General features: G+C 42.4%; 1 protein-coding gene across 1 annotated transcript in view; it reads right to left on the bottom strand.

Annotated features, from left to right (window-relative positions):
• The window catches only part of pcdh15a (protocadherin-related 15a), a 135,676-nt gene that overhangs the window by 93,794 nt on the left and 28,611 nt on the right, over window positions 1-13,271 (bottom strand). The window contains exons 4-8 of the mRNA XM_053436360.1: window positions 6,171-6,331; window positions 4,568-4,723; window positions 2,959-3,078; window positions 2,721-2,831; window positions 1,410-1,580 (exon numbers count right to left, since the gene is read on the bottom strand). Of these exons, the coding sequence (XP_053292335.1) occupies window positions 1,410-1,580; window positions 2,721-2,831; window positions 2,959-3,078; window positions 4,568-4,723; window positions 6,171-6,331 (719 nt within the window). The remainder of the gene's footprint in view (window positions 1-1,409; window positions 1,581-2,720; window positions 2,832-2,958; window positions 3,079-4,567; window positions 4,724-6,170; window positions 6,332-13,271) is intronic.

Below are 13,271 nucleotides of genomic sequence, written 5' to 3'. Positions count from 1 at the left end.
AGAAAGTCCAATATTTTCTCACTCCGATGAACCAGCTTTGATTTGTGAAGCTGGAGCTCCCCGGCCCTGCATACTTATGAGTCTGCAAACCTTTTATCATAAATTATGAATCACCCCGGCAAACTGTGAGCTGAGAATCTGGACAATCAGCCGCGACTCCCCCTCAGACAAACGCCTCGATGTACAGTTTTGTTCTTTCTAATTCAATCCATCAACTTCCATTGTGTCTCTGCAGCTCGCTTCTTATTCCGTCTCTTTGTGTGCAATCACGTTCAATTCAGTTCGGCTTCCGTGTTCGAAACACCCCAGTACACTTGATGCGGTCTTTTCCCAATACTGCTCTGGAAGCACCATTCTCAGCCGTGTGTTCCCCATAATGTTATCACGCTTGAGTGATCAAACTATAAGTTGGTCCGGCAGCCTAAAATAAATAACAACACTGAAAAAAAGTTCAGTTTTACTGCATTTGTAGAGCAATTGCACTCATTAGAATAACTGATTTGTTTACATGACAATACAATAAGTCTTTTACGTTAACCGCCTCAGATGAAAACGTGTAAACTCTGCATTAGATATGCAGAGATTCAGAGCCGTTACCGCTCAGAGGACACACTGCTGACACCAATCCATCCCAGTCACCAAATCCAATCAAATTCAATCCAGCCCAATCCAATTCAACCCAGTTTAATCCAATAGTCTCGTATGGCCGAGACAGCTGTCGGGGTTTGCGGCTATAGGGCAGAAAGCACCGAAAAACAAGCAACCGAGCTGTGCTTGTGTTGAGATCGCTGTTTCCAAAAGGAAGAACTCCAACATTGTATCTTTTAATACAGTGAATGAGAAGTCATGAGGGTTCAGTCTGAATCAGCTGCTAAATGGACATTGAGGTGGGATCGTTTACTTGACTCTAGGCGAGTCAAAATCAATAATTCAGTTCAGTTCACTTCAATGTATCTTAATCCCAATCCTTTAATGCACAGAGATACACAGGGTATCTGCTACACTTTTCTGAGGAAAGACAAACTGTGAATAAATCAATGTAATCTGCGTCTTTTTCTCTCTTTCTCTCCGTTTCGTCGATATCCCAGGTCCACTCAGCCTCCAGCTCTAATTTCCAGTCAAATGGAGCAGACAATGCAACTGCAACAGACAAGCTGCGACCAAACAGCAAAGTTTACTCTGCATCCAGGTGTGGAGGCAACAACAAGGTGTGGGCAGACAATTAGGGGATTTAAACGGTGTGACATTGTTTCGTTTTCTAACAGACATGTAGCACAAATTAATCACAAATCGGAAAAGGACATAAACAATGCACATGCGCCCTCAAGAAAAACATGCGCAAACTAATATGCACCACAGAAGGAATTCCGTTAGAATGACCTTGCGTCCGCACTTGCACGTCTACCTACCGGTTCAGTGAATTCTGGGATAGCGACGTGGTAGGTGATGGGGTTGCAGTCGCGGGTATTGTTCACCAGGACGCAGGGGAGGAACATGGGGCCCAGGTCGTCTCCGTCCAGGACGTCCACGGTCAGCGTCGTGGTCGCCGTCTGCCTGTTGGGAGGGTAAGGGGCGCGGTCCTGGAAGACAAACATAGGCTTTCAATTGCAACCTTCAATCATTCAGGCACTATATCACTTTTCCTCTGAGGGCTGCGGGGAGGCTGGAGCCAATCACAGCTGACATTGAGCGAGAGGTGGGTTGGACGTGTTGCCACAGGTCGGACATATAACAACTACTCACACTCACAATCACACCTACAGGCAAGTCCGAGACGCAAGTTAACCTGCGGAGAGAGGTCTCGGCCAGCCGGCAAGTTCAAACCCACAGCCTTTAATGAGGCAACCGCTGAACCATGGCGCCAAGACGTCCGACACCTGAATGATTTTTCGCCCTGCATTACACACCACTCAAGCTATAATCAATATAACATGTAAAACTATAAAAGCTGCTCTTCAGCATATATTACATGTGTGGTTGATATCTGACTATATATTGTACTCAGTCAGGAAATAGGATTTAATTCTGTTCGTCATTTGATTGGCTGCAGAGGAGATTACTGGAGGACTTTAATTAGTAGAATGTTATTTTGCATCTGAAGTTAAAACATGTTTTTAATCATTACCTTTATACGAGCTGAAGTGTTGAAAATAGTGGTATCAAAAGAGGTCATAATCACGGCAAAACACAAATGTATTTACTATTGGCAACATCAACAAACAAATGTTAAAAAAGATTACAGAATAAGGCTTGATTTTCACAGTTTAACTGTAATGACAATGACAATGACAACCAGACGTATAGAGCTTGAATTCAGAAAATAAAGATGAAATAAATGAAAATGGTTTCTGCAATTTGTTTATTTCTGTAAAATAAAAGAGTAAATAAACGCTGATACCATTATGCCTGTGAAAGGCTCATTTTGGCTAATTCTTATTGGCTAAATGATCAGGCTCTGCTGCATACCACCAGTTTGACTGTTATCAGGCCATTAAAAGGGGATTATCAACGTGCATATGGGCTCCTATGGGCCGACTTAACCCACTCAGGAGGCTGTTATCACCTACTCATTTAATTGATTGAGTTTGTGGAAAGAATATGTGTGAAAGGAAATGCTTTAAAACAAAGCCCATCTCCAGATATCAGTCTTTTTTTACTTCAAGGTCAATGCCGAGGTAGACAACTTCAAAGATAAAGAAAAAAGGAAAAGCTTCACTTACATTGGCTTGGACTAAAACCAGGTAGCGGGTTCTCTCCTCATAGTTTAGCCTCTCTGCCAGAGTAATGTGTCCTGACAGGGTGTTAGCGACACTCACTGTGCCGTTAGAGGCCTGAAAGAGAGACGGGGTCCATGTGATAATACAGAAAGGAAGGTGCATGTGAGCAAAAAGCCATGATTGTTGAAGAAATTTACAATGGTGCAGAGGGTGTTTATCATGGCGTGACTGGTCCATATACCGGGTCATTGGGGTTGTAAAGGATGCTGTATTCGATGTGTCCGTTGGGGCCGTCGTCGATGTCGGTGGCGCCGTTGTTTCCTGCAAAGCCAGTGAAAATGGTCGTTCCGACTGGTGTGAGCTGCAGGGAAATATGAGGAAAAAGGTCAACGGCTCAAACAGTCCCCAGCGACCACAACATCTACTTACAACAGAGAGAGCCCATGCACACACCCCGCACCATTAGCATACAACAAAAAGAAAGAAACATAAAAATCAAGCTGGGAAAACGTTGCAGTCAGCAGCAGACCGAGGGCGTTTTGCACACTGCTTACAAAATAACAAAAAAAGCAAGTATGAGAACCGCTGCTGTTCCCCAGAGCCCTCGGCAAAGTCCACAGGACCAGTCAGTGGGCAGTCGCGCTTGTTCACAGGAGAAGTTGACAGCGATGGAGAATGACTCACTTTACTGTTGGGGCAGCTGCATAAGGCTACGATAACACGCTGTGACAGGGGTTTCTGAACACGCAGGTTGCACAAGCTGTGAACGGCGCAGACGAAAGACGCGGTTGCCTCGAACTCAGCGGGGGAATAACCTTCTAATCTGAAAACAAGGGACTATAAAGTCTGCGTTTGTGATGCGTGGTCTTGAATCGTTTCTGGTGATGCGGGATCGTTTCGGGGGGGAAGAGGTTGTCTCGTCTGGTGCTCTACGGATGCAGCCTTTATGAATGAATGCAGAGCAGGCTGCAAGAAAACCCCTCCTCTGACCTACTGGCTGACATGAACACATACTGTCTGTGTCAAATGGACAAACCTGCAGGAAAGAGAGCAAATATTTTGACTGTATATCTTGCAGGAAATTGGTATTTGGGCCACTAAAAAAGAACAAACAAAACTTTAACAACCACATAGAATATAATGAACTCACAATAAATGGCTGCAGGCAGTCAGATAGTAAATTAAAGGCTGAGTTAATGACTAAATTTGACACCTGAGGACTTTCATCAGACAATTTATGCAAAAGCAACAATGAGCTCCATTTGAATGATATAAGTGCATCATCTGCATTCATTTAGGGCGTGTCCAAATCAAAAGATAAAGGTCTCAAAGGACTGATCTGTGTCTTTATTATTCATGAATGTGTTTTCCGCGTAGCACTCAATAAACCCATCAGAGCGCCGTCTCTCATTCCATTTAAAAGCCAGATGCACCTGCACCTTTGTGGACTGCAATTATAAGGGAGGATTTGCTCTCTGAAAAGTGAAAGCGAGCGAGGACACCATCAGTTCGTGCACGCATGCTTTGCACCCACCCAAGTAGGCGCATGCTCCCATCTTGATATTCACCTTTGAAAAGAATGCCAACGACTCCGGAGGGTTTTTGTTGGACTGTCACCTGCTGTCTGAAGATAGCAACCAACCCACAATGCAGCAGGCCATACCTCAATTTGAAGTTGGTGCTCAGATGGGGGCATTTGGAAATGTAGACACTTTCGTCTGGGGACACTGACTCGAATGATTTGTATCCATATATCGAATACACAGCCTGCACCGATTTACGCCTGGAATGGGATCATTTCTCGATCACATTGATTTGACTGATAAATCCTGCAGAACCAACCCCCTCACCTCATTCACTGCCACATAATAGCGCGGCTGCTGAAAGCGAGGAGTGTTGTCGTTCTTGTCCCGCACGACTATCCGCACCTCGTGCAAAATTATGGTACCGACCAGCTCATTGGTGCACTGGATCTGAACCACAATGGTGGTGATGGAGTTGGGAGGCTGAGAGGGAGACAAACAGAAAGACATGTCATTAAATATTACAAGATATATGTTCAATACTTACTGTAGTAGCTGTATATTCATTTGGAATTTCCTTTTTCCCCCCAAAATGTAGTCCTACAGGTGAATAGGGTCATAATAAGATAAACTGAGATCCCCCTGACACTTTAAGCCTCAGTAAATGAACAACACATACGAATGATGCTCCAGGTAAAAGAAAAAGGGGAGACATCTACCAGTGGTGCAATCAGAACCAAAAAAAAGGGGAGTGAACACATCCTGTTCAATTTATCTTACTAATTAGATGTCTGCATATTCTGCTGCAGTTGAATTCTACTTAAGGCTGCTGTGTGCCATGTTCTGTTCTGTGTTTACTGGACTGCAGTAGTTTGTCCCGTTGCCACCACTACCTGTCAGCCATCGTCTGAATTTAGAAGCAGGGATGTACTTGCCCTACAGTCCATTGCTGCCTGACTACACCCCCGCCCATGTTCCTCCGCTGTTGTCATTTCTCCCTTTAATTGGCCATATTTCTGAGATATTCCCATTAGCAGCTTCATGTCCCTGGCTTTAGTCTGTCTGATGTAACCGCATGCTTCAAAAACAGCTTCTTTCCCACACCACTCAGAACACTTAACACCTGGTCCCCCCCCTCCCACGCATCTCACACCTGATACTGGACCATTTAGCTTGATCTGTATGCACCGCAGGTTGACTGGAGACCTTGGGGAACTGAGCTTGACATATTACATACAGACAGTAACAAATGTGTCTGTAGGTATTTATTCATCTGCTATATTTAGCATTAGGGGTAAGATATCTCGCTGTGTTGACATGAATTGCCAGAAACGCTGTTGCTTGCATCTCGTCTTTGTAGCTAAACAGTGAAACACATCACATATTCAAATTCATTAGCCCTGAGGGCTTTGGTTAAAAGCATCTGCCAAATGAGTAAATGCATATTTAGGTGTTAATGTATATTCATTTTTACAATCTTCGATGAAAGAGGCAAAAGTGAGTAAAAAATTACCACAACTGAAAACATAATATTCTGTAAGCAACATTATTCTGAATATGCTATTATTGAGAAGAGCAATTTGGAAAGAAGTGTTCTGCAGCTCAATGAAAACACTGCCCCCTGTGAAGCAGATAATTATACTATCGTTTTTTAAATCCTCATAGCATTGCTTAAGTGAACCTCTAACCACAAGATAAATGAAACATTTAAATAGGTTTTATGCCATTGACATTATTTGAATGGCCTCAGAAATTAAAATATTGATGACTAATCTGTATTTTTAGAGTGGCCTGATAGAACTGAAGTGAATAGAACTAACTTATTTATGATTACCACAAAGTCAGATGCTGTGTGTAGATAGAGAACTTGACCATGAGGCAGGTGAGAGACTTTCTCACTTGCAGAGCTCCATCAGTGTCGTGTACTCACATCTCTGTCCAGCACGCGTCCGGTGCTGTTGAGGTAGAGCCTCTGTCGCGCTGGGTCTAGAATCACCCAGTAGTTGTAGTTTTCCAGTAACACCAGCGAGATGGTTCGGCCTGGGTCTTGGGGTCGACCGTTTATCTGCATGTTTCCCACCAGAACTGTACCTGTGAGGGCAGAGCAGTCTCCATTTAATGACCAGAACTGTTGTACAGAGACTTTAACCATCACGGTATTGTTCTTAAGGTTCAGTATTAATGGTTGCCTATTAGAGCATGCTGGGAGAGACGGAAATATTTTGTAATGATTTTTTCAAAAGACTTTTGTTCCCAAAGAATGAAAATGTTTTTTTAATTTCTAAAAAGAAAACAACCAAGAAAAGGCACAGCATGATTTTGAAATTTTGAAAAAATTTGCTAAAACTGAATATAATAAAAAACCATGGAGCATTGTAGCTCTTTGACGGCTAGTTTTAAATACATTTTGTCTAAATAAAACTGCAGCTTAAAGATTTCAACCAATTTCTGTTAACTCTTCACCAACACTGAGCACTCAACAGCAGCGTGTGAAGACTTTGGGAACAATGGGTTAGATCTCTGAAGACAATACCACAGGGTAGGTCTGTAAAATTCTAAAATTATATAATAATCACCGTTGAGGGCAGCAACACATGGTTCATATTCCTCAGCTTTTAATCAGTGGCTGATTAAACTTTGCCACGGCCTGTGAGACAACGCTCCCAAAGCCGGTTAAATCTGAGGATTGCTGGACTCCTAAGTGGCCAAATTAGCGGATTTATGAAATAACTGGTGGTTCACTCCAAAAAAGGAGGAAAATCCAGGAGGAGAGATGAGACCAGTGGTGCACATCGGAATCTTGCACCACTGCAGTTTCCAAAGCTTCAATGGAAATGATCAGAGAGCCGCATGCATACTGCAAAGTTTAACAGATTAACTGATGTGTTAAACAATACTAGAGTGAGAGATTTAACTGCAGCAATAAACAACCACAAATGATGCATGAAATTGGAAAAATGCTGACGCCGCAGTCGTGAAATACTTATAATAAGACGATGTCCACACTACAAGGCTTACTGTTCGGTTCAGATATTTATGTAGCGGTTGACATTATCTTTTAAAATGTGGCCAGTATCAGACTCCAATGTGTACTGGTCTTGGCCCTGATGTGAGCCGCATCCGCAGAAGAACGAGACGTCACACATAAAACACTGAAAAGACTTCACTAATTAACATGGAATCAGGCGAATGTGGAGGCTGATGATCAGTAGGAGAGCTGTAATTATGGAGCAATTGATGCTACTTCTCTACAGAGGTGTGTGTGTGTGTGTGTGTGTGTGTGTGTGTGTGTGTGTGTGTGTGTGTGTGTGTGTGTGTGTGTGTGTGTGTGGATGCAGGGTCAGAGCCATGAGCGGTGGGAATGTGACATGAATGGCTTCAATGAAGCAGATTTCATCCAGAAATTTCAGATTTCAAAAGGGCTCTCCATGAAAGCTGCCCTCCCAATCACCTGCTCATAATTATGAGGAATGAGAGACGTAAAAGTCACATTGAGTACGGGTCACATGGCTGTTCAGACATTACAAAAATCTGATTTGTATTTGATTTAGAAACCCATATAAAAGTGGCCCGAAACAAAACAGATCTTGGTCACATAGGACAAAATCTGATTCGAGCCAACTGCGTGAACGTAGTCTTAGTATCTTTGGTCGGTGCAGCCTTACCCTGTCCTGAGAGCTCGCAACATTCCCTGTTGATAGCTGCTTTCAAGCCTTTCACAGCGTTCACACAGTAAAAGCAGGGCAGCAGCATCTCACGTGCACTTGCAGCCCTGGCTGGGTTTTTACAGTTGAAAAAAAGCAACGACATCTGATTGCTCCTAAACTGCCGGCTGAGTTCAGCGCGATCCAGACAACCTGACATCACATTGTTGTTGTTGTAATGTTGTTTACAATCTACCGTGAAAAGTAGGGAAAATGACAAATTATCTCAGTGGTGATTTAGTTAAAAAAGACAGACGAGTTCACTAAGGTCCGACAATTATCATCAGCAGTTAATCAGTGTGGAAAAAGCATCCAGCCCCCGCTCTCCACATTTAGCCTGTTCTGAGCAACATCATCGTCGTCGGCTAAAATAAACAGTGTTGGTGGTTTGTCATGTCAGCGTTGACTAATTAAACTGAGCTGCTGTTGGCTTGTCAGTACCTGTCAGAGAGAGTTTGTAACACCACAAGTGAAAGTGTTCTGTGAGAGTTTCTCCAGCGGAGTGAATGTCGGTTTTCTTCCAGAGGATCAAATCACATCACTGTCAGGGGAGGCGTTCTCCTTCATTGAGATCATTTCTGTTATTTACACTTACACATATTTGGATCAAGAAGATCATGAAAACCGTGTGTGTGTGTGTGTGTGTGTGTGTGTGTGTGTGTGTGTGATAAAGTGGACATGTGTGTTTCAAATACCCACTTCACAGGATCCCCGGTCACCAGTTTGAAGCAGAAATAATTAAAGACCGTATTAACATTTTTCAATCAAATTAAACCACTTTGTCTGTCAATGTCTCACCTTTCGCTATTATTAATAACAGAAAAACAATCCATTATCTATACCGCTTAGTCCTTGAGGGTCACAGGGGAGACCTCCTCATGTTTTTGGTACGGCCCTCACCTGGTTCTTGAAACCATGTGTTGTTTTATTTGGAGCTGCACATTTTAGTCGCTTTTCTAATATTATAACCGTTAAAACATGAGAATCAAACTCAATTGTACTGCCTTGTCTCGTTAATCTACAAATTGCAAATGGTGAACTAAGTATCTAGAGATGTAATGATCCTTGGAATATGTGCCTAGATATAAATCGTTATTAATCAAATTGAAATCAATGCATCTCTATGAAGGTCTTCAAGAGCTTGAACAATTCACCTCATCACAAGCAACAATGCATTCATGAGAAGTTACAGCATCATCAGAGGTGGTCGTGTCGATTTCTCAGTTTTCAGAGGTTTTTTAGCTAAAAATCTGTTTCAACTTTTGTTTTCTTTATATCCCCTATTTCACATCCAAACTTTCCACGTATAATTAACAACGTGCCTAAGTGAGCTGGTGCTTCTTCTAAGTTCCTCAAATGTCTCGCCCACAAAGTGAGTTCAGTTCGGAGCGAGTAGACGTGACCGGGTAGATAATGAACGACTGTGGGAAACTTGCGAGCTCTTGACAAGCCTCGCCAATCTACCAGCTGTAAAACCTGAGAGGGTGGTGGGGCTTTAATGGGCTTTTTAATTACTGCCTGTAACATCCTGTACTTTATCCTTTCGGAAAAGCAGGTTTGTCCATTTCACAGAGTCAATCAGACTGTTGCGTTCTCAACAAGGAGCCCAGACGAAGGTGTGATGGAAGCGTTAGCATTATAATTATAACAGCCTCTCCTGCTTTTTTATGCAACTATTAATGACTGAGTCTGCTGCTATAGCTGCAGACAGGGTTTGTTGTGTGTGTGTGTGTGTGTGTGTGTGCGTGTGTGTGTGTGAGACAGTTGTGATCACATGGACCTATAATTATCTGTCTCACTTGGGCTTCACTCCGTCTGACAAATGGATCTACTAAGAATTTAATTTAAAAGTCAAAAGACCCTCAGCCCCCTCCTCGTCCTTGTTGCTGGTTCATTAATCTGAAACACAGCTTTTCATAAATATATCTGCCTCCGTAACTTGAGTGCTGAGCTACATCTTTTCGAAACTCTTGTTGTAAATTACACCCGCTGATAATATTACCAGGGAGGGCTCGGAGAGACTCCTTTCCTTCTCATGCTAATTGAACCACAGCTTCTCTGTGGTGACAGCCACCACTCACTCTGCTCTGCAGCCCCTTCCTCGCTCAGTCCCACAACAAAGTTGTTGTCCCCATCAGTCAAGAGGATGCCAGAGACTGTCAGAGTTATATAAACATAAAAAAAAGTGCAACACAGATTTCCACCGTGCACGGCTGTATGTGCACACTTTCCCCCCCATAAATAAAAATCGCTCAATCTTTAACAGCCTGCGACTCAGTCAGGGTCACCTCTGGTCAGCGGCAGCTCTGATCCGAGCTTCACACTGGACTAACCCCACAGAGACAACACAGAGGAATCACTTTTATCCCAAATATCAATGATGTTGGCATCGGTGGACGATGGCATCAGATAAGGGTGGAGGCTTGTTTCTGATAGGGCTCCAGGTTGAGGATTCAAAAAGGTTGGTTGGTTGGGTGTTAGCTCGGAGTCATGAGGGAATTACACTGATCCTAGTCCATGATTCATTATTTGAGCAGGGTTCCACGGCACAGTGAAGGCCATCCACCAGAAGTTAACTCCTGACTTGACTGTGAATTGAAACGATATCTGTTGCAAAAGGACAAACTCAGTCGAGGAAACACAATTCTTTATTTCCGGATTTCTGAAAAAGATTTCTGTTATTGACCAGAGGGGACTACTCTGTTGTGAGAGCTCTCCTCTGAAAGCTGCGTGATAGAAATTAAAGAACAATTTCCGTTGTATCTGTTGATTAAAATGCACCAGTCAAACCTCTGATGGAAAAGTTGGTCTGATGCCTTTGGACCAATCTCAGAGCTCTTTTTATGGGCAAACAATCTGAATAAAATTCTGATGGAGCTCATTACGATACTGAAACTGCCCCCCCTGAATCACAGTTTTCTAATTCTGCAATTTTAAACTTTCTTTTCCAGTTTTTCTACGACGTCTACGTTGGCTCAGCTGTTGAACACAAACGCATTGTTGTGTAGACAAAGACAAAGTGCCTTCCTCTTAAATTCTTGATTCTCTAGTGAAGTTTTACTGTGAAACTGAGCCAATATACCATATTTTAAAACTGCTTGAATCCGATTTCATAATATCTATTTCCATCTTCCCGTTTAAAACATAGATTTTATCCTTTGGCTATAACAAATCACGAATAAACCGTCTCTAGGACAGATTTTACCACTGCTGTTTAGTGCTAGCTCATTCTTGAGATCCTCATAACTGAACAACCTAACCAAGCCCTCTGAATTCCAACCTGGGGCCCACATATGATCACTTTCACTATATAAATAGTAAACTGTATGAAGCTACTTCCATTAATGTAAGGTAATTTAACAGATGAAGCATTTACAAAACAAACCTTGACTTATAGGAGTATTAGTGTAATTCCCCTTCCTCTGGAAATAAAAATCAATCAATCAATCAAATCTTATTTGTATAGCCCAAATTCACAAATCACAATTGGTCTCATAAGGTTTAACACAGTGTGACATCCTGTGTTCTTAATCTTCAACAAAATAATAATATTTACAACATTGATTAGAATAAACAGTTTTAAGCTTAATGGAAAGGTAAGTGTAGATGTCTGCACCGCTCTCTGGGCATCACCTCACTGGTTACTTATTTTAATCATTTCAGAAATGATTTTTAATATCTTACTAATGACTTTTAAAGCACAGAGGGGCCTCACGTGCGTCCGCTCGCCAGGGTTTTGCCTGTTTTGGATGTCCCAAAGAGCAACGGGGATCATCCACTGCAATTTAGGCAGCTGCTCTGGAAGGAGATAACTGAAGAAATCATGGCCCAGTTTTCCAGATGTGACCAATCCTTTGGGTCTCAGACCGTTTCTATTAACGACCTTACATTTTTACCGGTATTTGCCCTAATAGCATTTCCTAGCGGGAGCATGGTGAGGACTCTTAACAGCTTCTGAACGCTGTCCGATTTGCTGAAGAGGCTGATGGATAGAAGTTTTTGTACTTGACTGTGTGACGGACTGAGCTGCGATAGAAAGTACAAATACTTGAATTAAACACAACAAACCAGACGGCATGCAAATGTGCAACATTAAATATTTTCACTGACAACAGCTTGTGGCTTCTTGCTGTGAGCAAACACACAGTATTTGTGTCTATTGCCATTCATATATTTGAAAAGGAACATATTCTATGTATATGTAAAATAAATGCAGCATTTTAGATTATCATGGAATCGGAAAACCGTGAATGGATTCTATGTTTGCCATTTTTGCAGTGACCAGCACCTCGATAATATATGTAAAGTATTATTTAGATTGCAAGAATCGTCTCCCTCCGCACATTAATACAAACATGCAGCTAAACAAATTGCAGTGTTTTGCACCTTTCTCTAAAATTGTGTGTAGTCATGACGATAGAGCCTCTGCAGTGAATCATTGCTGCCGGTGAAGTGGTGCCTGACATGATGAAGAGGAGGAGGAAGAGGATGATTCTAACCTAGAGATATTTTACAGCTGAAAATGTGTGTGGTCACCATGTATAAGGGTGATTGCACAGTTGAAATTCTGTCAAATTGTGAGTCTGGATGGATATTTGCCTCAAAAGACACTCACACAATACGTGTTGATAACCTCGTATTAAGAAACACAGCATTTTCTCCAACACGTCATGTGTTATTGATCGCGCCCGCTTCCTGACTCATCTCACTGATGTTCCCATAAACTGACACTGTGCAAACGTGCACCAGCTGTCAAAGGGACTCGCTGCACCTTGTAGTGATTAAAACACGTGTAATACAACCGCCACGGAACGAGGGGGGGGTGTAATATCAGTGTCATCTTAGCAATTCAAAGGCCTAACAACCTCTAATTACTCTGGATATAATTTGACGTGAAAAACATCTGTCTGTTTCTAATGCACTTCTGCCAAAATAAGCCAGAGTGGAAGATACAAAGGAAATAAAGGCAGCAGCTGTTTCATTGAGCAACAAGTAGCAGATATGAAATGCTCAGGAGTTTTTTTTTTACCTTTTCTTCACACTGCATGGGGTGGTAGTCATAAGTGTGCACATTCTGAGCTGATACGGGCCCTGGGCATTATTTTGTCAATGCCGAGCATAAAAATAACGCTGTGCCATCCAGCAGATTTAGGCAAATTCCTGCCCGGGTGAAACCATCCAATTTTTCCCATCACTTTAGCAGGCGGCTCATTTTCCAAAAATAGCCTGAATACATCCTGACTGCAAATTGATGTGTAAAAATCTGAATGGCACAATAGCGTTGAGATGTCAAACCCACTCACAAGTTGCTACAGCTCCCTCACTGT

Source organism: Pleuronectes platessa, chromosome 12 (genome assembly GCF_947347685.1).
Source record: "Pleuronectes platessa chromosome 12, fPlePla1.1, whole genome shotgun sequence".
Classification (NCBI taxonomy): Eukaryota; Metazoa; Chordata; class Actinopteri; order Pleuronectiformes; family Pleuronectidae; genus Pleuronectes; species Pleuronectes platessa.
This window is presented reverse-complemented; position numbering and strand designations above follow the sequence as displayed.